Source organism: Dendrobates tinctorius, unplaced genomic scaffold (assembly GCF_039654945.1).
Source record: "Dendrobates tinctorius isolate UK_male_01 unplaced genomic scaffold, ASM3965494v1 ptg000095l, whole genome shotgun sequence".
NCBI classification, from domain to species: Eukaryota; Metazoa; Chordata; class Amphibia; order Anura; family Dendrobatidae; genus Dendrobates; species Dendrobates tinctorius.
In genome coordinates, this window is record NW_027361763.1 from 10,953,544 (window position 1) to 10,978,598 (window position 25,055).

Sequence of the window (25,055 nt, forward strand, 5' to 3'; positions counted from 1 at the left end):
ACATCCGCGTACATAAAATCGCTCAGATTCTCAGCCAGAAAAGTTGTCGAGTGTCATATGAATGTGCGGTTTTTTTTTTCCTTGCCTAGCAGCCGCATACCATCCGGAATGCGGAATACGTAGTGTAATACTCTATGTAACTTAAAGCTAGTTTACAAACTAAAAAAGCAATCTGATATACAGATATATATGTGATAGATATCCGGTTGATGTATAATTTCACAAGCCCCTTACCTATAATAAACTTGCACCGTTTAGTGATTTTTATGTGGCACTAAAAGTTGTTTAGCCTGGTTTAACCTAATAAAAGAATAAATAATTTAAAAAATGACGTCCGTCCTATTTTTGTAACCAGCAAAGGTAAAGCAGACAGCTGTGGACCGATATTATCAGGCTGGGATGTTCCCTGGTTATTGTGCCCTTCCCAGTGTATATAAGACTTCGTATACAGGGATCGTCGTGGGAACACCAAGGACTACATCAAAGCTGCGTGAGAACTTTTGTTTTCTAATAAATTGGTGAACGAGGAACAGTGTTTTGTCTTTATTTTTCTCTTTTTATGTTTTTAAGGTTTTCATTTGTGGACTACAGCAGATTCCCAGGACTATGGGGGTACCTGAATGGCTTTTTTTTTGTTTTTATTTTTTACTACTTGGTTGGTAAAAGGGGTATCTGATAGACGCCTCTCTATTACTAATCACAGTTATTGATGCCAGCTGTGATTTTTGACAAATCACAGCTGTCAACCCCAACTACCACTATCCTGATTGGCACTGCACCAGAGCAATCACAAAGAGCCGGGCAAAGTACCAGAAATGGCACATCTTATTTGATGCTCCACTTCTGGGGCAGCTGCAGTCTGGTATTCTTAGGCTGAGAGGGGCCAATAACCAGAGATATTCCCAGCCTGATAGTATCAGCTCACACCTGTCTGTTTTACCTTTGCTGGTCATCAAAAATAGGGTGCTTTTTAAATTATTTATTAGGTTAAACCAGGCTTAACAGCATTTAGTGCCACATGAAAGCTTATTACATGTAAGGGGCTTGTGAATTTATGTATCTACATGGTCCACGTGCCATTCGTTTTTTCTGGCACCCATTGACTCGCGTCGTCGAGGCTTGGCCGTTCTACGCGGCCACACTCAGCATGCTGATTTTTTTCCTCAGCCCGATTCCAGCTGTGAAAAAACTCACAGATGAGCACTGAATAACATTGGTGCGAGTGCAATGTGTTTTTTTTTTTATCACATTGCACTCGGTGTTATTATATGCAGACGTAAGCGAACCCTTATAAAGTATCACCTTGTTTTTTGTTTTATATTATTACATTGTACTGATAGAACTTTTTTTTTTTTATCTATTTATGACGGTACATTATTTTTTTTTTCCCCATTTCCCGCTCCTAATTGTAAAATGATGCCGAATATGATGGCGCCCTAAAAAAAAAATTCGTAGTATGTTGCCCCAGGACTATGGCGATTCTTTGCCATCACTAAAAATGGGGGCTGAAAGAAGGAACATATTCACAGGAGCAGAATCGGAGACCTTTAATGATGGATGAACAAGAGATTTGTTACATAGGACTGCTTCTCCTGGTAGAGATCCTGTTGGTAGTAAGCGTTTCGGACAATGATGAAGCCTAGGGGAGGGTATGCAAAATAGCTCTCCTCCACAAAGAAACAGTCAATGCAAAAGGTCAGTAGTAGCTGGTTAGATGGAGTTCCCAGAGGAAAAAAGACATGATAATGAGGTATATAGGGACGTATTTTCTGCAAAACACTCTAGGACCAATGCCTAGGGCGGCAAGCTGCATGGGGTGGCGCAATCTGCTGTGGATAATGAAACACATTTATTTTTTTTTGGGGGGGGGGGGGGGGGGGGAACAACTAAATCTTCTGGCTCCTGCTCGTCACCGGGTTGGGAGAGGTGCAATGCAGCAACAGACAGAGCAGGGGAATTCAATACTCGATCCTGAGAATACTATAAATCCTGGAAAACTCCTTTAAAGCTAGTCTAGAAAGTGGCAACATTTCATTGCACATCAAAAAGGTAGTCACTGGACCAAAAAAAAAAAAAAACCTTAATACTACTGTGTTACACAACGCCCAGACCTTTTTCCCTCTTTTGTTTAGCCCAGAAAAAAAAAATAAAAATAAGTGCATGTGCAAAAACTCAAACATTCATGCTTTATTTGCCATGTAATTACACAATACAGAGAAGTTTGGCATTGTTGTGGCCGCCTCATATCAGGCAGTGTCCCTTTTCTGTGACATTCAGGTGCGGATCAGATTTCCAAGAATTGTTAAAGGGTAGAAAGACTACAAACAAAAAAAAAAAAGCTTACGCTCTAATGAAATGAAAACTATGAAGTAGCAGTTTCTTACTGCGTTATTACACAGTTGCTTTTTTTTTTTATTACATTTCCCCCCCCTCTACAAGGATATTTCACTCAAAATTCTTGTGCATGCGAATTTCCTGAAACATTAGCAGCAATGAACAGACTCCTATCACTTGTATTGTTGCATCTAATGAGCATGTGCTAAGGTCATTGTACAGGAGGAGGTGAGCTATGACACCACCTATATTCAATGGTAGATCCTGTGTCATCTACTGTATATACAGTTGTGCTCAAAAGTTTATACACACCGGCGGAATTTTTGCTTTCTTGACCTTTTTTCAGAGACTGAGTGATAACACCAAAACTGTTTCTCCACTCATGGTTAGTGGTTGGGTGAAGCCATTTAATGTCAAACTACTGTGTTTTCTCTTTTTAAATCATGACAATCCAAAACGTCCAAATGACCATAATCAAAAGTTTACATACTCCATTTCTTAATACCGTGTATTGCCCCCTCTAACATCAATGACAGCTTGAAGTCTTTTGTGGTAGTTGTGGATGAGGTTCTTTATTTTCTCAGATGGTAAAGCTGCCCACTCTTCTTGGCAAAAAGCCTCCAGTTCCTGTAAATTCCTGGGCTATCTAGCATGAACTGCACACTTGTGATTTCCCCAGAGTGGCTCAATGATATTGAGGTCAGGAGAATGAGATGGCCACTCCAGAACCTTCACTTTGATTGAGTGGAGAAAAAGTTTTGGCGTTATCACTCATAGGCTCTGAAAAAGGACAAGAAAGCAAAAATTCTGTCGAGGCAAGTAAACTTTTGAGCACAAGTGGAGAGGTTATCAGTCATTGTACAGGAAGTGGGAGGTGAGCTGTGACCTCACCAATTGTGAATGGTGGATCCTCTGTTATGTACTACACAAAGGTGTTATCAGATGTACAGGAAGAGGTGAACTAGGATATCAACTATTGATAGAGGTGCATCTTATTTTACCAGTCATTGTGCAGGAGGAGGCGAGCTGTGACCTCAGCTATTGTGAATGACTGATCCTATAAATAGGGGTGCTACCTGTCTTTGTAATCCTGTCTGTGATCATAATGAGGCTGCTGAAAAGTCTTCTGTAAAGAACAGGACTTGCAAGTCTATAAAAAAAAAAAAAAAAAAAAAACACAGCTTTTCATAAAACAGGATCTTAGTTTCCATTAATCTGGACATCACACCTTCATCCAGGAGTTTAGTTGTATAACTAGAAAGGTTTGTCAGAGGGATTTTTTTTTTTATTGACCAATGAAAAATAATTGAGCCTTAATACCCCAAAAGGAGGCATAGTCAGCTCTAAATAGAAGCATAGAAGGGAGCGGTAAGGATAGGCTAGAAACAAAACAAATCAACCCCTTCAGTCATTTTTTACAGCAATCAGCCACTGTTACTATAAAATGTAGAAAGAGACAAAAAAAATAAAAATTGGTACCAAAAATACAAATCCACATTTTTTTTTTTTTTAAAACAAAAAACCCAGCAAAGGCAGAAGAACCTTCCCACCTGATGTTCTTTTATTGATTTTTGTAGAATTTATTATTAAATCGAAGGCACTTACAATACAGAAAAAGAAAATCCCAAAAAGGCACCAGGTGTGCAAGATGTAATGGACAAGAGAGGGGAGAGAAGAAAAAAAAAAAAAAAAAAAAAAAAAAAAGAGAAAGGACAGAGGTGCTGCACCCTTCCCTGTTACCAATACAGTACATGAATTTGCTACAGACTTATTTTTTTTTCTTAGTTTTTTCTTTAAATATTTAGTTTTTTTTATTAAAAAGGATAAAAACATTTCTACTTTTAACATTAAAAAAGGAAAAAAAAAAAAAACTAAATTATAATATGGACACACACTGGTAGTCACAGGCTGGGAGTCCGCGGCTGTAGAGCGGTGACTCTCAGTTGTTGCATTGTAAGAAGTCTTGGTACAAATCGGCTAAGTGAATTGCCTCCCTCTGGCCGGACAGCAAAGCACCATGGGTTGTGGAATAATACTTTCTGTGAGTGGCCTCTCCGGAGAACATCACCTGCATGGGCTACAAAAAAAGAAGAAAAAAAAATTGTTATAGGCATACCAAACTGGTACACTCTAGGTAAAACCTCAAAAGTTCAAGACCAACTCTCCTGGTCCCCTGGTATTGCCCATCAGTGGTCATGGTGAAGAGTCACATCAATATTCATTGATGGGGATGCAGAGAAGTGGTCTCCAACCAGTGGAACACATACAATATCCAACATGCCCCTAGTCAATACAGACCATAAGGGCATTTGTCCCCAGACGAAACACCATGATATTTTAGAGCAAATAACCCACTAAAGTAACACCTTTGACTGAATAGCTCAGAGACCACCTACTCTGTATGGTAGTGATTGGTAGGCCCTAAGTACTTCTTAAGAAGTACGGTAGACCCATTATGAGGTCATGCATATATTAGGCCTGTGGGGGACCAAAATAACATGAATCAAAAGCAAGATAAAGTTTCGGGACTCAGCTCCCAACCTCAAAAATTTGACACACACCCTAACATTTTGGTTTCTGCTTTTTATTAGAACCGAGAAAGGTACAACCAACCATATTCCCCTCTCTTGTTCTTCAAACCATCATAACAAGGCCATCTATAACCTGTCTTTCCCATATGTCTCTGAACTAATCTCCCGATACCTTCCCTCACGTAATCTCCGGTCCTCCCAAGACCTCCTTCTCTCCTCCCCCAACCGCCTCCAAGACTTCTCCCGAATAGCCCCCATTCTCTGGAATTCTTTGCCCCAACAAGTTCGACTATCAACCACATTTGGATCCTTTAGACGGAACCTGAAAACCCACCTCTTCAAGAAAGCCTACAGCCTGCAATGACCCCACTGCCTCCTCACCACTACCGGTGATATCACCTCAACCAACACCGGAACTGCTGCAACCCACCAACCTACTGTCTCCATCCCCACCATCCTGTAGCATGTAAGCCTGAAAGGGCAGGGTCCTCTCCCCTCTGTATCAGTCTGTGATTGTTAGTTTGTTTACTGTAAGTGATATCTGTAATTTGTATGTAACCCCTTCTCATGTGCAGCACCATGGAGTCAATGGTCCTATATAAATAATAATAATAATAATAATAATAATAATAATAATAATACCTAAATGAAGTACCTAAAAGGTTTGAGAAACTTTAGAGATGTACTGGGAGAGTAAGATGTTAAGGACAAGTTAACATTCACCTCAAAATGTAGGAGAGTGCTTAGATTTTGGGTAGACGATTTCAACAAAAGAAGAATGTCAAGAAAAAGGAGACTCAAAAAAACCAAAATAAAGTACCGTTCCTACTCACCGCAGTTTTTGAGCTCTCAGTATAAGGCAGTGGCTTCATGAGCTTCTCAACATCTGCTCCACTGGAGCCAACTTGAGTGTAAGAATAAGATCCAAGGACGTAAGGGTTACTGCCCCAGGAGGACCTCAGGATGCGCCGAGGTTTTGGAATGTTTGGATTGCCTAGTGGTGAGAAAAAGGGAAAAAAAAAAAATTTTATAGAAAAATGTTATCCGTGATTTGAATACACAGTTTTGCTGAGACCTATGCCTTAGTCTAGCAATTGTCCTTAGACTATGAAAGTATCCCCAATATATACAATCAAGTACGTTGCTGAAATCATCTTCTACCAATATAGTTCCTGAATTAGTGGTCCAGAAGTATGAAATTTGGATAAAAAAAAATATATAAATATATAATTTAATAAAAGCATTGAAATAATTTTTAATGAGAAGTATTCAGCTGAATATCCGCAATTAACATCCCAGCTATTTTAATCAATGTCTTCCTGACCTTCATTTAGAAAGTGAAGACTAGTAAACACTGAATGCTCAGATATATTGTATTACGTGGGGGAAACTCAGATGTCAGACAGGAGGCGCTATGCCAAAGTCCTAAGTGTCCTCTAATCTTGTGCTCAAGTAGAAACCCATACAGTTAATTAGCTTTCATTTGTTATGAATATTTTAAAAGAGGCCTCTGTGCCTTGGAGAACACTTATTTTAAATTAGTGAGCAGATGAGAGAACTAACAATTAGATGTTTTGGAGTTTGTTTTGAAGAAATCTGGTAATTTCCCTACAGCACTCCCGCAGGACAGATGAAGAATTACCATTCTCAAAAAAACCACAATGGGCTGTCCATGTAATGGGTCAATAAGTCAGGTCCTCCGGCATGAAACATCATTTGTGGATAAGCAATTGATGGATTTGAATGTGCGACCACAAGAAAAAAAATCCCCAATTTCGTAAAGAAAAAAAAAAAAAAAAAAAAAAAAAAAAAAAAAAAAAAAGTGGTAAGTAGTGTTGAGCATTCCGATACCGCAAGTATCGGGTATCGGCCGATATTAGCGGTATCGGAATTCCGATACTTAGTTCCGATACTTTTGTCATATCGGATTCCGGAATCGGAATAGGAAGTTCCCATCATGCTATGAGCCTGCTTGCTTTGATTAAGCCAATGGGAATCCTCCGAAGTGTGGGCACATCCTGTTAGGCATGTAGGCATGTTAACTATTGGCATGGCTGTGATTGGCTGCCGAAATGATGTCATGATGCACTATAAAAGCCACCGCAGCCGCCATTTCTGGTCACTCTGCTGTGAATTCAGTTAGGGACAGGCTGCTGTAGAAGACTGTGAGGGACAGTTAGAAATAGCGATTCCACCAAACATCTAATGCTTTACCCAGGCTACATAAACCACCACTGTAACCTTCTTTGCCCTAGCAGCAGTGTTCACAGCTGTCTGCAAGGGCTGTGTGAGTGCAGCTCACGCTGTGGAGTGGGTCCTGCAGCCACGTCAGGCTGTAGGCCACCCAGTGTGATCACTGCTGCCTCATACATCTTTTATTTTTTGAGCTGCATTTTTTACATAATTTCAATCTAGTGTGCTTCCATCCGTATCCATATACGTTGGTTGCAAACACTAGTAGTAGACAGCGGAGCCTTTCTGCAGCCTTTCAGTGCTAGTGTCTACTTTGCTGCACTGTTCACGGCTGTCTGAGAGGTCTCTGACTGTGTGTGAGTGCAGCTCACGCTGAGTAGTGTGTCCTGCAGCTACGTCTGGTTGTAGGATGCTCAGCGTGCGTCAGTGCCTCACACATTTATATTTGAGTGCAGCTCATTTTTTCTTCTATTAGTGTGCATCCATCCGTCTCCATCTACGGTGGTTGCAAACACTATAAAGGAGTACACAGCGGAGCCTTTCTGCAGCCTGTCAGTGCCAGTGCCCACTTAGCTGCACTGTTGACGGCTGTCTGAGAGGCCTCTGACTGTGTGTGAGTGCAGCTCACGCTGAGTAGAGTGTCCTGCAGCTACGTCTGGTTGTAGGACGCTCAACGTGCGTCACTGCCTCACACATATTTGTCTTTGAGTGCAGCTCATTTTTTCTTCTCCTATTAGTGTGCATCCATCCGTATCCATCAACATTGGTTGGTTGCAAACACTATATAGGAGTAGATAGAGGAGCCTTTTTTTCTGGCTTGTGCCCTGCCGGCGCAGCCAGATTAGTATTACCCAATTTTTTTGGAGCCTCATCTTTTGCATTGTAGGTTACCTGCCTGCATTGTAATAGCTCCAAAAAGTTGGTGATACTATCAGTTTCAATTCTTTGTTCACATACTTTGAGTTTGTTTCCAACAAAGAAACCACAAAAAAAGTTCACCAAACACTACATTTTGAACTTGTGTAGGCCACATCAGCTCCTATTAAAGTCTAGTCCACACACACACACACTTCATAAAATTAGTGTTTCTTGTACCTGTAACCAGCTGTTCAGGAATAAGCACACTAAGGCCCCCCTTTGTACTTTTTTGCCTATCTTAAGCAGTCTTGCAAGATGAAGAAGGCAGGGAGTAAGGCGCGTGGGCGTGGGCATGGAGTTTCAGCAGGGAGAGGACGTGGGGATTCTACAGGTAGAGGACGTGGGGATTCTGGGCCTGCTGCGGGCACCAGTGGATCAGCATCCCCCAGTTTTAGCAGGCAACAGTCCTTTATGCGCAGCTTTGTAGGACCTCAACGTACCCCACTGCTGCGGGAGGAACAAATTGAAGCCGTTGTCGGATGGATGGCAGCTAACGCATCAACTTCAATTACTTCCACAGCCTCTCAGGGTCAGAGCACCGAAGAGCAACCATCTGTCTCTTCACCACCTGCCAAAGTGCCCAGGCAGTCAGAGAGACATGGACAGGAGCCATCACAGTCTCTACTTCTGTTCTCGGAATCTGTTGGCTTGGAAAGAGGGGGCCAGCCAAGCAGCATTCCTGAATGTGAAGAAGAGGGAGTATGCAGTGATGCGCAACTTCTTTGTCCCTCTGAATCTGAAGAGGCGAGTGGGCCAGTGCCTATGGTCAGCACACCTCAGTACGCATCAGATGATGACGAGACTCAGTTGCCACTTTCTGGTGCGTACGGTGCTGGCGAGACAACCCCGGAGAAGCAGCTGTTTGAAGAGGGGAGGGAAGATGATGATGAGGTCCTTGACCCATCATGGCGTGAGCAACAGGAAGGTGGTGGGAGCAGCTCGGAGGAAGAGATTCCCCTACCGGCCAAAACAGGAGGCAGAGGGAGGGGGAAGACTTGGTTGCCTGTACCCTCCACTTCGGCACCCGTTAGGAGCATTCCTCCTTCCAAAGGCAAACCGGGCGCTCACAAGAGTTGCAGTGCGTGGTCCTTTTTTGACACAGTTGCAGATGACATTTGCTTTGTCAAATGCAAGCTGTGTCATCAGAGAGTCAAAAGAGGGAGAAATGTCAGCAACCTCAATACCACAAATATGTGGAAACATGTGCGCACCAAGCACGAGTTGGAGTTGCAGAGACACCCTGAAGACGTAGGCCAACGTACAGCACCACCTACCACCTCTTCAGCTCGTGTTGGGCCCTCTTCCTCCAGCTCACACACTGCTGGTTCGGCTTCCTCACAGGATCGCCAAGGAAGAACCTCTGCCACTGTTGTCCGGAGACCCTGTCAGATTACACCCATAGCAGCACGTTCCCATCCATCACAGCCATCGGTAGCACAGGCATGGGATAAAAGGCGCCCTTACTCGGCAAACCATCCCCGAGCACAGTCTCTGAATGCTGGCATTGCCAAACTTCTGGCAGTTGAAATGCTGTCATTCAGGCTGGTGGACACTGACACCTTCCGGGACTTAATGGTATTGGCAGTCCCCCAATACAACGTGCCCAGCCGCTTTTATTTCAGCAGGTGAGCCGTCCCTGCCCTGCAGAAACATGTTGAGGGCAAAATAAAACATGCGCTACTAAACGCCGTTAGTAGCAAGGTCCACCTGACCACCGATGCGTGGACCAGTAACCATGGACAGGGACGATACCTTTCCCTCACTGCCCACTGGGTCAATGTTGTGGAGCCGGGTACGGATCTGGAGAGTGGCGCTGTACGTGTTCTTCCAACGCCACGGATTGCAGGACTCCAGTCTGTACACATAGACTCCTCCTCCTACTCAAGTTCCTCAGAAACAGCAGAGCAGGAGCCTGTTACGACCGATATGAGCACAGCCGTGGCCAAACGTCAACAGGCTGTACTCAAATTAATTTCTTTGGGGAATCGAAGCCACACAGCGCAGGAGCTCTGGAATGCTATCAAGCTGGAGAGCGATGTGTGGTTTGGGCCAGCGAATCTCCAGCCGGGCTTGGTAGTGTGTGACAATGGCCGAAATCTGGTGGCAGCTCTTGGCCTAGGCAACCTCACACACATCCCATGTCTGGCACATGTTCTTAACTTGGTCGTGCAGAGCTTTCTGAGGGACTATCCGGATCTTGCTGCACTGTTGCACAAGGTCCACATAGAGTGCGCTCACTTGCGACGTTCCAGCACGGCAAGATCGCGCCTCGCTGCTCTGCAGCGACGATTTGGCCTTCCGGAACATCGCATCATATGTGACCTACCCACCCGGTGGAATTCAACGTTACATATGTTGGAGCGGTTGTGTGAGCAGCAGGCAGCAGTCATGGAGTACCAGCTGCATCAGGCGCAAACAAGTCGCACTGTGCGCCGTTCACACTTCAGCACCATTGAGTGGGCCTCTATGAAGGACATCTGCCTCGTTTTGCGTGCCTTCGATGAATCCACGCGGATGGCGAGTGCAGATGATGCACTAGTCAGCATGACTGTCCCCCTTATCTGCCTGCTTCAACAAACACTGCAAGCACTAAGGGATGAGGTTTCAGAAGAGGTGGAGGATGAGGAGTCCCAAATGCCATCTGCTTCTGGACAGTCTGCGCTACGTGTTTCCTCACAAAGGCCTAGGCAGGGGACACTTTGTGAGGAGGATGAGGAGGAGTCGATGGAGGAGGAAGACATCTCTCCAGAGGAGGGAGGTACACAAACCTCTACTCAGTATGTACAGCGAGGGTGGGATGATGCAGAGCAGGCCGAGGTCACGCCTCAAACAGGGGACAGCGGTTCTTTGGCAGTTGGGAGTCTGCAGCACATGGTTGATTTCATGCTGCAGTGCCTGAGAAACGACCGCCGCATCGCCCACATTCTCGTCTCGGCTGATTATTGGGTGTACACCCTCCTAGATCCTCGCTACCGGGACAGCGTACAAAGGCTCATACCAACGTTGAAACGGGAGCGTAAAATGCGGGAGTACGAAGAGTCACTGGTGCAGTCCATAATGCTTTCCATTCCACCCGACAGCATTGTTGCTAGTGCTTTACAAAGCAGCTCTGTGCGTCGAGGCAGTGGAGGAAACTCTGCACAAAGAGGGAGCAGAGGCAGCGCCGCAGCACAAGGCAAGACCACTATGGCCCAAATGTGGCAAAGTTTTGTGTGTCCACCACAATTGTCTACACCATCAGCGACGCCTCGAGTCAGCAGGAGGCAACGCTTCCGTCAGATGGTGTCAGACTACATGTCTTGCCCTGTCGCTGTACTCCCAGATGGCTCTTCCCCCTTCAAGTTTTGGGTCTCTAAGCTGGATACATGGCCAGAGCTTAGCCAGTATGCATTGGAGGTGCTGGCTTGCCCTGCTGCCAGTGTATTATCGGAACGTGTCTTTAGTGCCGCAGGTGGTGTACTAACAGACCGCCGCACGCGACTATCTTCCGATAATGTTGACCGGCTGACTTTTCTGAAAATGAACAAGGCCTGGATCTCCAAAGACTTTGCCATTCCTCTTACAGACTAAATTAGTGGTTGGCAACTGTATCCAGGTCTGCTGGTGTGTTCATTTTTCTACCACCTGAACTATAATCCCTTTGCTTCAACACAGCCAGTTGTCGCTCAGATGTGTCGTCTGCACAGAGAAACACACTAGCTCCTGTGTTAGTGGGGTTCAGTAATGCCAGCTGATCCCCTGCTGTGTGGACGGCAAAGTCACCAGCTCCATCAACATTCAAACCACTACTGATTTTTAACCGTGCCCAACTTAGGTCTCTGGCTCCACTGTCTCTACTATTTCCCCTGACCTCCAACCCCACCATCTACATCTCTGAAGTGGCGTCAGCACAATCTACACTTGTTCCTGTGTTCCTGTGGCTCAGTCCCATCAGTTTATCCCCTGATGTGTGTCCGGCAAGGTCTCCTGCTCTGTCCACATTCCCATAACCAGTAGTGGGAATGAGGACAGAGCTGGCGAACTTGCCGGACAAACATCAGGGGATCAACTGACGGGACTGAGCACCAGGAACAAGTGTAGATTGTGCTGACGCCACTTCAGAGATGTAGCTGGCGGGGTTGGAGGCCAGGGTAAATAGTAGAGACAGTGGAGCCAGAGGCCTAAGTGGAGCATGGTTAGAATCAGTAGTAGTCCACAACCTCCATAAAAACCGCTGCCCATTGGCCTCTGCATGCGGCATGCGTAATCCTGGGCTCCAACAGCGTCAGTTGGTGTTCAGAAGTGTCGTCTCCACAGAGCCAAACACCTTCGTTAGAGTGTTAGTGGGGTTCAGCACTGCCAGCTGTTCCCCTGCTGTGGAGATGGCAAGTCTCCTGCTGCCTTCACCTGCCAAAATCCAGTAGGCCCCAGCCTGCTCCTCGCCTAATCCTGGGCTCCAACAGCGTCAGTTGGTGTTCAGAAGTGTCGTCTCCACAGAGCCAAACACATTCGTTCGAGTGTTAGTGGGGTTCAGCACTGCCAGCTGTTCCCCTGCTGTGGAGATGGCAAGTCTCCTGCTGCCTTCACCTGCCAAAATCCAGTAGGCCCCAGCCTGCTCCTCGCCTAATCCTGGGCTCCAACAGCGTCAGTTGGTGTTCAGAAGTGTCGTCTCCACAGAGCCAAACACATTCGTTCAAGTGTTAGTGGGGTTCATCATTGCCAGCTGATCCCCTGCTGTGGAGATGGCAAGTCTCCTGCTGCCTTCACCTGCCAAAATCCAGTAGGCCCCAGCCTGCTCCTTGCCTAATCCTGGGCTCCAACAGCGTCAGTTGGTGTTCAGAAGTGTCGTCTCTACAGAGCCAAACACCTTCGTTAGAGTGTTAGTGGGGTTCAGCACTGCCAGCTGTTCCCCTGCTGTGGAGATGGCAAGTCTCCTGCTGCCTTCACCTGCCAAAATCCAGTAGGCCCCAGCCTGCTCCTCGCCTAATCCTGGGCTCCAACAGCGTCAGTTGGTGTTCAGAAGTGTCGTCTCCACAGAGCCAAACACATTCGTTCAAGTGTTAGTGGGGTTCATCATTGCCAGCTGATCCCCTGCTGTGGAGATGGCAAGTCTCCTGCTGCCTTCACCTGCCAAAATCCAGTAGGCCCCAGCCTGCTCCTTGCCTAATCCTGGGCTCCAACAGCGTCAGTTGGTGTTCAGAAGTGTCGTCTCTACAGAGCCAAACACCTTCGTTAGAGTGTTAGTGGGGTTCAGCACTGCCAGCTGTTCCCCTGCTGTGGAGATGGCAAGTCTCCTGCTGCCTTCACCTGCCAAAATCCAGTAGGCCCCAGCCTGCTCCTCGCCTAATCCTGGGCTCCAACAGCGTCAGTTGGTGTTCAGAAGTGTCGTCTCCACAGAGCCAAACACATTCGTTCGAGTGTTAGTGGGGTTCAGCACTGCCAGCTGTTCCCCTGCTGTGGAGATGGCAAGTCTCCTGCTGCCTTCACCTGCCAAAATCCAGTAGGCCCCAGCCTGCTCCTCGCCTAATCCTGGGCTCCAACAGCGTCAGTTGGTGTTCAGAAGTGTCGTCTCCACAGAGCCAAACACATTCGTTCAAGTGTTAGTGGGGTTCATCATTGCCAGCTGATCCCCTGCTGTGGAGATGGCAGTCTCTCCTGCTGTCTCCGCATTACAAAGACAGTAGGCCTCTGCCTACACCCTCCTATTTCCTGGGCTTCAACACAGCCAGTTGTAGTTCGGAAGTGCCGTCCACACGGAAAGAGATACTTGCTCCCGTGTCTCAGTGGGGTTCAGTAATGTCAGCTGATCCCCTGCTGTGTGGATGGCAGTCTCTCCTGCTGTCACCTCATTCAAAATACAGTAGGCCTCTGCCTACACCCTCCTATTTCCTGGGCTTCAACACAGCCAGTTGTAGTTCGGAAGTGCCGTCCACACGGAAAGAGATACTTGCTCCCGTGTCTCAGTGGGGTTCAGTAACGTCAGCTTATCCCCTGCTGTGTGGATGGCAGTCTCTCCTGCTGTCACCTCATTCAAAATACAGTAGGCCTCTGCCTACACCCTCCTATTTCCTGGGCTTCAACACAGCCAGTTGTAGTTCGGAAGTGCCGTCCACACGGAAAGAGATACTTGCTCCCGTGTCTCAGTGGGGTTCAGTAATGTCAGCTGATCCCCTGCTGTGTGGATGGCAAAGTCTCCTGCTGCCTACACAGTCGTACCACTACTGATTTTTAACCGTGCTCCAATTAGGCCTGTGGCTCCACTGTCTCTCGTATTTCCCCTGTCCTCCAACCCTGCCAGTTACAGCTCCGAAGTGGCGTCTGCACAATCCACACTTGTTCCTGTGTTACAGGTGTTCAGTCCGGTCAGTTAATCCCCTGATGTGTGTCCGGCAATGTCGCCTGCTCTGTCCACATTCCCATTATGGGAATGTGGACAGAGCAGGCGACATTGCCGGACACACATCAGGGGATTAACTGACCGGACTGAACACCTGTAACACAGGAACAAGTGTGGATTGTGCAGACGCCACTTCGGAGCTGTAACTGGCGGGGTTGGAGGACAGGGGAAATACGAAAATCAGTGAAGCCACAGGCCTAAGTGGAGCTTGGTTCAAATTAGTAGTCTACAACCGATCTTAAAATTTCTTCAATGCAGCCTCAGCCTGCTCCGTGCTTGTCCCTGGGCTTCAACACAGCCAGTTGTTGCTCGGAAGTGCCGTCTTCACAGAGTAAAACACTAGCTCCTGTGTTTGTGGGGTTCAGTAACGTCAGCTGTTCCCCTGCTGTTTTGATGGCAATCTGTCCTGCTGCCTCCCAATTGACAGCACATCAGGCCTCAGCCTGCTAAGTGCTTGTCCTGGGCTCCAACATCGCCAGTTGCTGCTCATAACTGACTTTGGCACGGGTACTCCCTCCTGCCCAGCTTGGTTCCAGCCCTGCCTGCTGTTTCCGGGAAGTGTCAATGTCAGTTTGCCACCCCAAGTTGCCATGTCGTGTTGCGGTTGGGTTAGCCGAGGCTAGGGTGCCAGCAGTTTAGGTGCTTCCTATGTGGACTGCGGGTTCTGGTAAGAAAGGCTTGTTCCATAGTGCCAGTAGGACAAGCACCCCCTGTAGGACTGTGTGATTCGGTAACTGCGGCCAGCTTGCGGCATGCCAACTTTGCTTTTCAGGGGTAACTTCTGATACCCCTCCGGGTTCCAGCACCGTCAGCTGGTTCTCGTCAGAGCCTTTGGCCTAGGTGCCTCCATCTCGGTATCTGAGTTCCAGCAACGTCTGCTGGTCCTTGGTAGTGCTTTGTAGCACAGGTACCTCCTGCTTAGTAACCGGGTGCCAGTACCGTCAGCTGGTTCAAGAGGACAAAGAACAGGAAGACAAGAAGAGAGAAGACAAGAAGAGAGAAGACAAGAAGAGAGAAGACAAGAAGAGAGAAGACAAGAAGAGAGAAGACAAGAAGAGAGAAGACAAGAAGAGAGAAGACAAGAAGAGAGAAGACAAGAAGAGAGAAGACAAGAAGAGAGAAGACAAGAAGAGAGAAGACAAGAAGAGAGAAGACAAGAAGAGAGAAGACAAGAAGAGAGAAGACGACATACATGTCTGGCAAAATATAAATGAGGCTAACATAGTCAATATCTTTGTAACTCCTAACATCTTTAAAAAAAAAGTTTAATTCCTGCTATTCCATTTGATTGGGCTAAACCTCTATGGCTTTAATGTCTCCTCCACCTCCCACAATACATTCTACATTATTCTTAGTTGTTTTTCTTCATGTAGAATTAACCTACAAGGAAAGAAAGGGTTTTTTTTAATTCCGATATTTTGGCCCCATTGACTTGCATTGGTTCCCGGTATCGGAATCGGCGATACCGATACTTTTTTTTTGTAAGATCGGCCGATCCGATATTTTCAAGTATCGGCTGGTATCGCTCAACTCTAGTGGTAAGGACATAACATACTTCCAAACCAGACACCTTATTGTTTAAGGCTAGTTTCACACTAGCGCTTTTGAGCGCAGCGACGGCCTGCGCACGACCGCCGCTAAGCCCCGCCCCCTGCCGGTAGCTCCGCCTACCGGCGCATGACGCTGCATGCGTCCCCTATCTTTATCACTGGGGGCGCAGGACGTGCGCAGTATGCGTTTGGCGGCGCATGCGTCCTTTTGACGGTGCGCCGACCTGCGCCAAACGCAACCTGCTGCAGTTTGGTTGCGCTCGGCGCACCGTCAAAAAGGCGCATGCGCCGCCAAACGCGGAGGTGCGGCAGGGGGCGGGGCTTAGCGGCCGCCGTGCGTAGGCCGTCACTGCGCTCAAAAGCGCTAGTGTGAAACTAGGCTTAGACATACTGCATGTTAATTGTAAGAGAGGAAAAAAAAAAAAAAAAAAAGAAATATTTGCCTGTAAGGAGAGAAGAACGTACACTGAATGAGCGTGAGGAACTAAGCAAATACTGTTTAGAGCAAGAAGGATCAGATGCCATTCTTCTGATATTTGAGGCCCGAAAGCCATTTTTTGTGTATAGGGAAATTAGGGCTCAGATATATTTTGCAGTCTCACAATTAGTAGAGCAGAAGTAGACATACTTGGCCACTGCACCTTTCTAAAGGAGGTAGTAAGAGCTCCATTCTCGGGATTACTGAAAGTCCCAGAAATAAAAAAAAAAAGGGCACCTGTCACCCCGGTCTGCGCCACGACAGGAAGGAAAGAAGAGGATGGCATCGTATGAAGATGGGAGGCGCCAGACCGGACGGCAACACTGATCGGACGCCGGGTGAGTATAATCTAAATCGTTTTTCTTATCTTTCAGGTTACATCGGGGGCTTATCTACAGCTTTACAGAATGCTGTAGATAAGCCCTTGATGGCAAAGCCGGCAACTCATTCGAAAAAAGGGGTGACAGATTCCCTTTAACAAAATACAATATAGTAACCCTGGTTATCAGTGATACATTCCAAGCGGGTCACCAGTTTCCAGTTATATGCAGATGGGAGTTGTACTTTACTTCCCAAGACTCCAGTTCCATGCCACCTGGTGGAAAAACCTCAAGAGATGAGACCTACAGGGAAAAAAAAAAACAAAAAAAAAACCCACAGCACAGATTTTCACCTCGTTACATAACTGAACTATTACACCGCCACTTCAGACAATTGTCTCCTATTATGTAAGAGCCTCAATCAAACACTAGAAAACTTCGCAGTAAGTACGGCCACTCCATCCTCCCGCAGGAAAGCTCCAAAAACATGATGAAATTATTTGCCGGTTTCAGTCATTATGATTGAAGTGGGTACTCCTAAATCTCGACAGGAGAGTCACATCGGATCGGCGTGAATGACAAGGATGATGAGTGCAGACAGTTTGTTATGAATGTGTGGTCAACGCAGTGGCAGCGAGAGTGACATTACTGATTTTTTGTGCTGGAGTCAAGAGGATGTTCAAACCAAGGAATCTTTGTCATATGTTCATAACATTCTGCTCCAAGCAATGGGAAAAAAGTCAGTTTTTTTTTTTTTTGCAATGCCGTGCCAAGTACATGATCCGGTACAGAAGCACAAGTTCCTATGGGCCTTTACTACCAAAAAAAAACGCAGAGATGGAACATGGTGTCGATAACAAAAAAAAAAATACTTTTGCACGTCAATACCCTCAGTGTGCAAAAATGGAGCAGAGGACAAGTTTTTATCCTGCCACTTCCTAAACGAGTTGGCCCATTTTGGCAAGGTATAATTTATCCACAGGTTAGGTGGTAACTTGTCGAATGACCAGATCTCACAGATTCTGAGAAATGCCTGTTAAAAATGGAGCAGTGGCCATGTATGCACAAAACCCCACTATTCACCCTCTAGGAGACCATCTGAGAGAGCCAAGTACAGCAAATGTGTTCACTGTCTATAGGACGTGGCAGAGTACAGCGCATGGATATCGCTACCCACTCACCGTCTGTGGGACCACAAGAGCACAGTCTATGGGGATTGCCAGAAATAGTCGGCATCTTAAAGAGGGCGAACGGGCAGTGGCGCGCATGCGCATTCAATCTAGTCTGTTGTCATATTTCAGAGGTCTCCGCTTGAATTGGAAGTCCCTAAATGCGGGTCTTTAAAAAGGAACATAGAATAGGAATTTTCTAAAATAAGGAATATGTTTTGGCCTCTTCGCTAAAACACAAGAGCAGAATACCAACCTGTAAATTTGCGCAGCAGCTCAGTGCAGGTTTCGGCAACAGTTTCGTCATCGTACTTTTCCATAATCAAGGCTTCCTCACCACAGATCCATCCACTCAGCACATAACCGTAGCGCTCCGGAGGATAGAGCACATCGAAGCTGCAGATCTTTTTGAACCACATCTCCTCGGTATAGGTCAAACTTTCGCATTCTGCATCATCTTCCCACACAAACTGGATGCTGTTACACTCAGGACTCCAGAAAGGTTCTTCAAATTCCAAAAAGATCTTGTCGGTGGTGCTGATCCCTAATTTTTCAATAGCCATAACTTTGTCTTCGGGAAGGCAAGGATGAAATAAAGTCTCGTGACATTTCTTAAGGACGCCCAGAGACACGGTGACGATCACATGATCTGCAGGGATGAACTCGTAGTCTTCACACTCCACAAACACAGGATAGCCCTTGTCCTCCATCTGGTCGTTGTTGTGGTCAGCCATTCCTTCAATCTGCTTACGGATGGACCTGTTCCAGTGGATGCACTTCACCGGCTTACCCAGTTGGATGACCGATTTTGGGATGGAGGCAGACAGAAGCTCTACAATCTTAATGAAGCCACAAGGAATTACGTGATGGGCGCCAGGGATTTCGGTCCATTCCCCAAATTCGCTGAGGGATACTTCATCCATACTGTGTGAACTACTCTCGCAGCTTTCCACCTGGTAGAAAGAGACCATAAAGAGAAACAAAAATCACATTAAAAGTCTTGACCTCCAGGAAGAAACAGTTTTATCATCAAGCAGTAGAAATCTGCAGCGGACATGAATGATCTTTGTGCATGCGCCGTAATGGTCTTAGTCTGTAGAGGTCTACATATTTCTTAAATAAAATTAAAAAAAGTTGGAGAGGAAAAAAAAAAAAAAAAAAAAAAGAAAAATTGCAGAGTAGACTCTTATCTGATGACAAGAGGGTGTGGAAGGTTAAGGAATACGCTCACCCGATAAGCGTTGTGACTGTCACAACTCTATAGAAAGCATGTGGAGGCAGCTGTAGGATCACCAATAGGACCTGATTCAATCGTAAGGAATTTGGCGATTCAGAATCAGCGCTGCCAAAGATCCACAGTACGATCAAACTCAGGATGAGATATGGATGCGGTTTAGTCAACGCGTTTCAATTTTTAAAACCTATTCATCAGGACAAAACCACAATAATCATCCTTGCCTTTGATCATTGCGAATTCTCTTGATCTGACTTCTGAGTCGGGGCTCCCTCTGGTGGTTACTGTGGGTAGTGGAGCTGGCCGGGTTGACAGAAGTCTGCCACCTGACGATGAGGATTGGAAATCAGGGGTTACTGACTGGGAGGATATAGATGAGCAGGCTTCCCTCAGTTGCTGCTGGTGATTGTTTCTTCCTGTGCATTTTGAGGACTGCTGTCTCCTGCCTGATCCTGCATTTTTCAGTTAAGTTGTTCATTTGCTAGTCCTTTGCATCTGATCTGGTTTTGTCTCTTTCTGCTATGCTGTGAGGGTTCAGCGTGCTCCCAGCTAGGGCAGTGCTGGACGCCGCTCCATATGTTACAGCTTGTGTTTGTTCAGTCCCCTGTTATACAAGTCTCTTGCTTTGCTGCCAGTTCACACCAGAATGCTGATATAGTTTTTTTTGTACATTAGACGTGTTGGATTTTTTTAGGCTTTTTGCGTGATTGCAGATAGTGTCTTTCCTATCTAGACAGTTTGGGCCCCATCATTTGCTTAGTCTATTTTCTGTCTGTTTGTGCCTCATCTTGTCTCACCGATAATATGTTTGGGGGCTATTTCTTTGGGGGGAGGGGGGGGGTTCTACTCCGGGGCAGTTTAGATGTCACCTTTCTTGCTTTAAGCTTAGTTAGTTCCCGAGTGTGCCAAGGCATCTAGGGCATCGTAGGTACACCACACGGCTACTGCTAGTTGTGTTGTTAGGATTAGGGGGTCTGCAATCCGCTGAGTTACCAACCTTTCTGGTTTCCTGGTGGCCTAGCCTATTCCTGCTATCCTCCTCGGTGACCTAGTTATAACAGATCATACTTTGGACCTTTAGCAGCGTGGATCATGAATCACCACATCCTCTATCGATTAAGTCTTTTTGGTGGCATTTCACCTAGTTTGACATTAAAGTAATACAATTTACAAAGTGGGTTCCAAGTAAGTTGTATTTCTAAACTTTAGCTATAAGGTAGCGCTTTATTCATCTACTCAAGGTTAACCGAGCATGTACATTTATAGTGGAGCCATGTTAGACAGCCTTCTCACGCTTGCGGATAGCCTAAGTGCAGGACTCTGGTAAGGAACCAAAATGGTACACGTGAATGGCTAGTTAAAGTCTGGTTGATAATCTTATAGGCCAAGTCTATGGCGGAAAGCTCTCCTATATGGCAATTGGTGGGGTTATGAGAGGAAAACAAACACACCCCCACAGTCAATGAGCTTGAAACAGCTTTGGCGCAAATTTAGAAATTTTTATTATGGAGGCACTGAACAACAGACATTTTGACCATTTACCTTTAAGTATTGCTGAATCATAGCCAGTTTCAGCCTCTTTGTGGTCTCCGAATCATCAGGATCATCCTTGATGCGTTTCCGTACCACATCCCGGGTAAAAACGCCAACGCTATTTTGACTTTCCGCATTAACTGGTTTTCCATTCTGAAAAAACTCCTGAGTCAGGTTATAGACCTAAAGCAGAAGAAAACAACATAGTCAACTTGGACCAACTGGCTCAGAACGTGACCATTACTTCGATAATGACCATTCAGTAGCTAAGTAATTTTATGCTCAGTGATCCAATTTTATTCACATACATCCTTCAGATCAGTGTCGGTCAGGGGTGAACTACCACACCTCTAGACCATCCAACACATTTGTGGCATGGTAACAGGATATGTGATAAAGTGTTTGATGGAAGGGGGTTCCCACTTATGAGAACGTGGCTGTCCCAGTCAGTACACCATAGACGAAGAACCCTGCTGCTAGGATATAAAACTCGAAGGAAAAATAAGACAAAAGCAGATGCATCTAAAGAAGATAAAAGAAAGTTCAAAAGGATGACTAGTCAGTAAAACCTTAGAAGGATGGTGAAGAATACAATCTCACCTCAGTACCCTAAGGGCCCTATCTGTTCAATCAGCAGGAAAGTACATTCGTTGAACATTTCATCAGAATCTACAATGCCAAGTGATTTGAGCCTGAACAACAAGTTCACAATTGCAAGAAAATATGATTTAACAGAACCGCATTGAAGGATTTAATCGGGTCAAGGACGAAACAGGAAAAGAGACAAAACATTCAGGGAAACCATAACCAGAATACCAAAACTGACATTTTATGATAAAATCTTATAGATTTCCAACATGGTCAAAAGGCTGTAGAAATTGGGGGGGGGTGGGATTAATATATGTTATTCTTACTAGGGTTGTGTACAAAACCTTCAAAAGACAAAATGAAAAAACCCTGCTATAATTAAATAAGTAAAAAGCAAAAGTGCATTTTAAAAGCATACAGAGTTCTCAGTAATACTGTATTTGATCAAACATAGCATAAAAGCCGTCCCACCATCGACAAGGTATTTATATGCTCCATGTGTATCAACTCAAACCAAGCTCAATTTTTGTGTTTTTTCTTTGCATTTTGTGTGGCCTCCTTCTCCTGAGCTGGAAATTGTATTTAAAGGCTTCCCCTGACTGGTGTCCGGTGGTTGGGACCCGGTCCTTGTCTGCCCTTATTCACACAGACGTCAACAGCAGCCCAGCCCTGCCCCAGGATCTGTTTCATTGTGCACCTGTGTCTGGGCCTGTCTCACCCTTCATCTGTGCTCCTGGTCTGGCAGTATGGAGGTTAAACTTGATAGGTTTATGTCCAGACCTGGTCAACCTTCATCTGCGCTTGCCCTCTCTGGCGCCATGGGAGTGATTCAGAAACGCTTCAGGTACAGTTTGCATTTAATACATTTAGGAGGCTGTAATGGCACAGCGAATATAAAAAAAAAAAAAAAAAAAAAAAAAAAAAAAAAAGGGAGCGTAGGACTGCCCCATGAGATTGCCTTGATGTGGTGGCTCAAATAATGGATCAATTTTTTGCTAAATGTCTCATTTTCAAATACAGTTAGAAATCAATATGTGCATATGCACTTTATGTATTGCGCTGGCTTTTTCCATTTAAGAGAATTTGACGTTAATATTTATATATGGTTTACCCATTTAAGTCATTGACATAACACGCTAGAACATGTATCCCTCACTGATTCATCGTGGTCAGATAGCGACAAGTCACAGCCACCCACTGGGCGCAAAACTACAACACAGCTCCAGTTCCTAACATGCCCTCTAATCCAGAGCCTTAGCAGAGGAGGTCAATGACTGACCTCACTTGGAGAAAAATCTTGGTGTATTCCTTAATTTCCAGCAGCTTGTCCCTTGAATACCAATATATGGCCTGTGCCCACATACTAATTAGGAATCCTCATCTGCCGTCACAGTCATTCTGTGATCTCCCATTAACCACAGGAATTTCCTTAACAAAAATTAGGCCATCCGCTGATCTTCATTTCTCATCACATTTTACTATTCCCTACAGACCTGATGAAGCAGCCAGAGGTCATTAGACATCAAGAATGACAGCCACCGAGCTCGAAAGCTACCAAGCACAAGACATGCCCAACCGGTGACTAAAGGGACGCAAGAGGTCAAATCTACGCTTTTAAAGCAGAGAAGCTCAGTAGTTGTTCTACTAGTAGACTGCATCATACTCCCAAACTCAGTGATCCTGGCACCGAAAAGGAGACTGTCATGTATAGTGACCCTACCTGGCGCTTTCCATTTGCCTCCTTCTGCCACTTTCACCGGCCCCCCTGCATCCATGATGGCAAACAAACTATGCCTCCACCGCCTTTCCTGTGCTGAGGTTTAGAATTACCTCTGCTCCTTGTGCAACTGCAGCACCCATATCGAAAAGAACGCCGGCCTCAATGGAGGCGGCATCAAAAAGCAAACTACGAGCATAAAAAGGTAGAATTAGTATATTGACACAGTTTAGTGCCGTGGTGGAGGGCCCATCTACTTATGGGGAGAATGAAATATTATAAATATTTTTGTTAAGTTTCCATAAATTTTGCACCCTACACATTCAACTTTGATGTGGTCGTAAATTGGCTGGGAGGAGCCAAGAAAGCGTCAGACCATCATAGCGAGGTCACCGATAGATTCTCGGTTAACTTTTTTTGCATCCAACAATGGACAGTGCAACACCCAGGTTGTAGAAATCAGAATAATAATAATATACATACACTATGGGGGAAGGGCAAATAACAGCACGACGGATTGGGCAACAGCGACCTTAGCCGCCTTAATAATTGGCCAAACACCGTAGAGAAGCAGTTTCACAGGCGTGTGCCTAAAGACTAGTAGGACCTTACATTTCTGGCACCTGGTGTCTATAGGAGTACCATAAACTGCTCTTGATGTATAGGGTATGAGTGGATGATGTGGAAATAATTACCAAATGCCAAGAGTTTGATAACATGATACAGACTTGGGCGTACAAAATATTTTCTGCACTTCCTAAATATTAAAAAAGGTTCTCTTTTTTTGGGCAATGCAAGAAGGGTCACGTGACAAACAGATCAAAGTATTCAATTTCCCTGCAGCGCCTCTGCAGGAGAATCTAAGCATTACCCGGAATCCACTCAGATCAATGAACATCACGGGACAGGACAGGGGCAGGTCCTCCAGAGCGAGAGATGTTCTTCATACTCAAGAATTAAGATACTAAATCAGACAACTGCCACCTTAAACTTTCCCTAAAAAGCAGGTTAACTGGTTTTCCCAAACAGGACGTCTCATTTAATAGACGTGACCCTTCAGTTTTATCCAGCAGTATGTTGTGTGAACAATACAGTAAGATACAAATCACATTCGGGTCACAGCCTTGGCCGCATCACCAGGAAGTCGATTCCGCACAGACGATTAGGTCAGATTGGAAGTGCAGAAGCGTCCCAGCGGGACAACATCAAACGCTGCGCGCTGACCGACTCCAGCACAAAAGACAAGATCAGGTGTCTTCATTGAGTTACCATCAGTCAACAATTCTCTGGAGTAGAGCTGGGACACATGTGCCAACCTGCCGGCTTCTAGAGGATCCAGACCAGAATATCGGTGCCCACCAATGAACCATTCACAACTTGTGTGTCCAAACCAAGACACGGTTCTTTAATACAGAGACGGGGCTCAGCAATACAAAAAAGGTCTTATTTCTGGTCGGGAGACATTTGTAATCATGACTAGGGGCAGGAACAAAAAAATAAAAGACAATAGAGCCCTCTCAGCGTTAGATTCCAAATCATTAGAAAGTCGTATTTATACTTTTTAGACGAGGCTGGACAAGCATTTCCTAACTGGCATGTAAAAGGTCACCCAGATACTGAGGGTCTGAACAACCTGACGAGGAGGAGACGTTCAGGCTCATTAATAGGACAACGTTATGTGGAGGCATCAGGGATGACAAACACGTTCTGACATCTCAGAATAGCAGGACGAGGCGCGGCGTTATTCAGCAGCCGAGGTGGAAACATGACAGGAGATATTTCCATGAATGAATACGCAGAGTCACTCAACACCCGACGGCCAGAATCACTGCTCCTCGCCTCCATCCAAAAGGGGAACCTATCACCCCATTTTTGGCCTATAAGATGCAGCCACCCCCATCAGGGGCTTATCCAGAGAATTCTGTAATGCTGTAGATAAGCCCCCGATGTAACCTGAAAGATAAGAAAAACGAGTTAGATTATACTCACGCTGGGATCCGGTCTGGAGCCTCCCATCTTTCGTGATGACGTCCTTCTCCTTACTTCGGCCGCGGCTCCTGCGCAGGTGTACTTTGCCTGCCCTATTGAGGGCAGAGTAAAGTACTGCAGTGCGC

The 25,055-nt window shown here is 45.7% G+C and overlaps 1 protein-coding gene across 1 annotated transcript in view; it reads right to left on the reverse strand.

Moving 5' to 3' along the window:
• Nucleotides 1–3,873: 3,873 nt before the first annotated feature.
• Nucleotides 3,874–25,055, reverse strand: part of SMOX (spermine oxidase) — a 35,975-nt gene continuing 14,793 nt past the window's right edge. The window contains exons 4-7 of the mRNA XM_073586721.1: nucleotides 20,646–20,819; nucleotides 18,126–18,822; nucleotides 5,699–5,859; nucleotides 3,874–4,411 (exon numbers count right to left, since the gene is read on the reverse strand). Coding sequence (XP_073442822.1) covers nucleotides 4,274–4,411; nucleotides 5,699–5,859; nucleotides 18,126–18,822; nucleotides 20,646–20,819 — 1,170 coding nt within the window. The 3' untranslated portion in view covers nucleotides 3,874–4,273. The remainder of the gene's footprint in view (nucleotides 4,412–5,698; nucleotides 5,860–18,125; nucleotides 18,823–20,645; nucleotides 20,820–25,055) is intronic.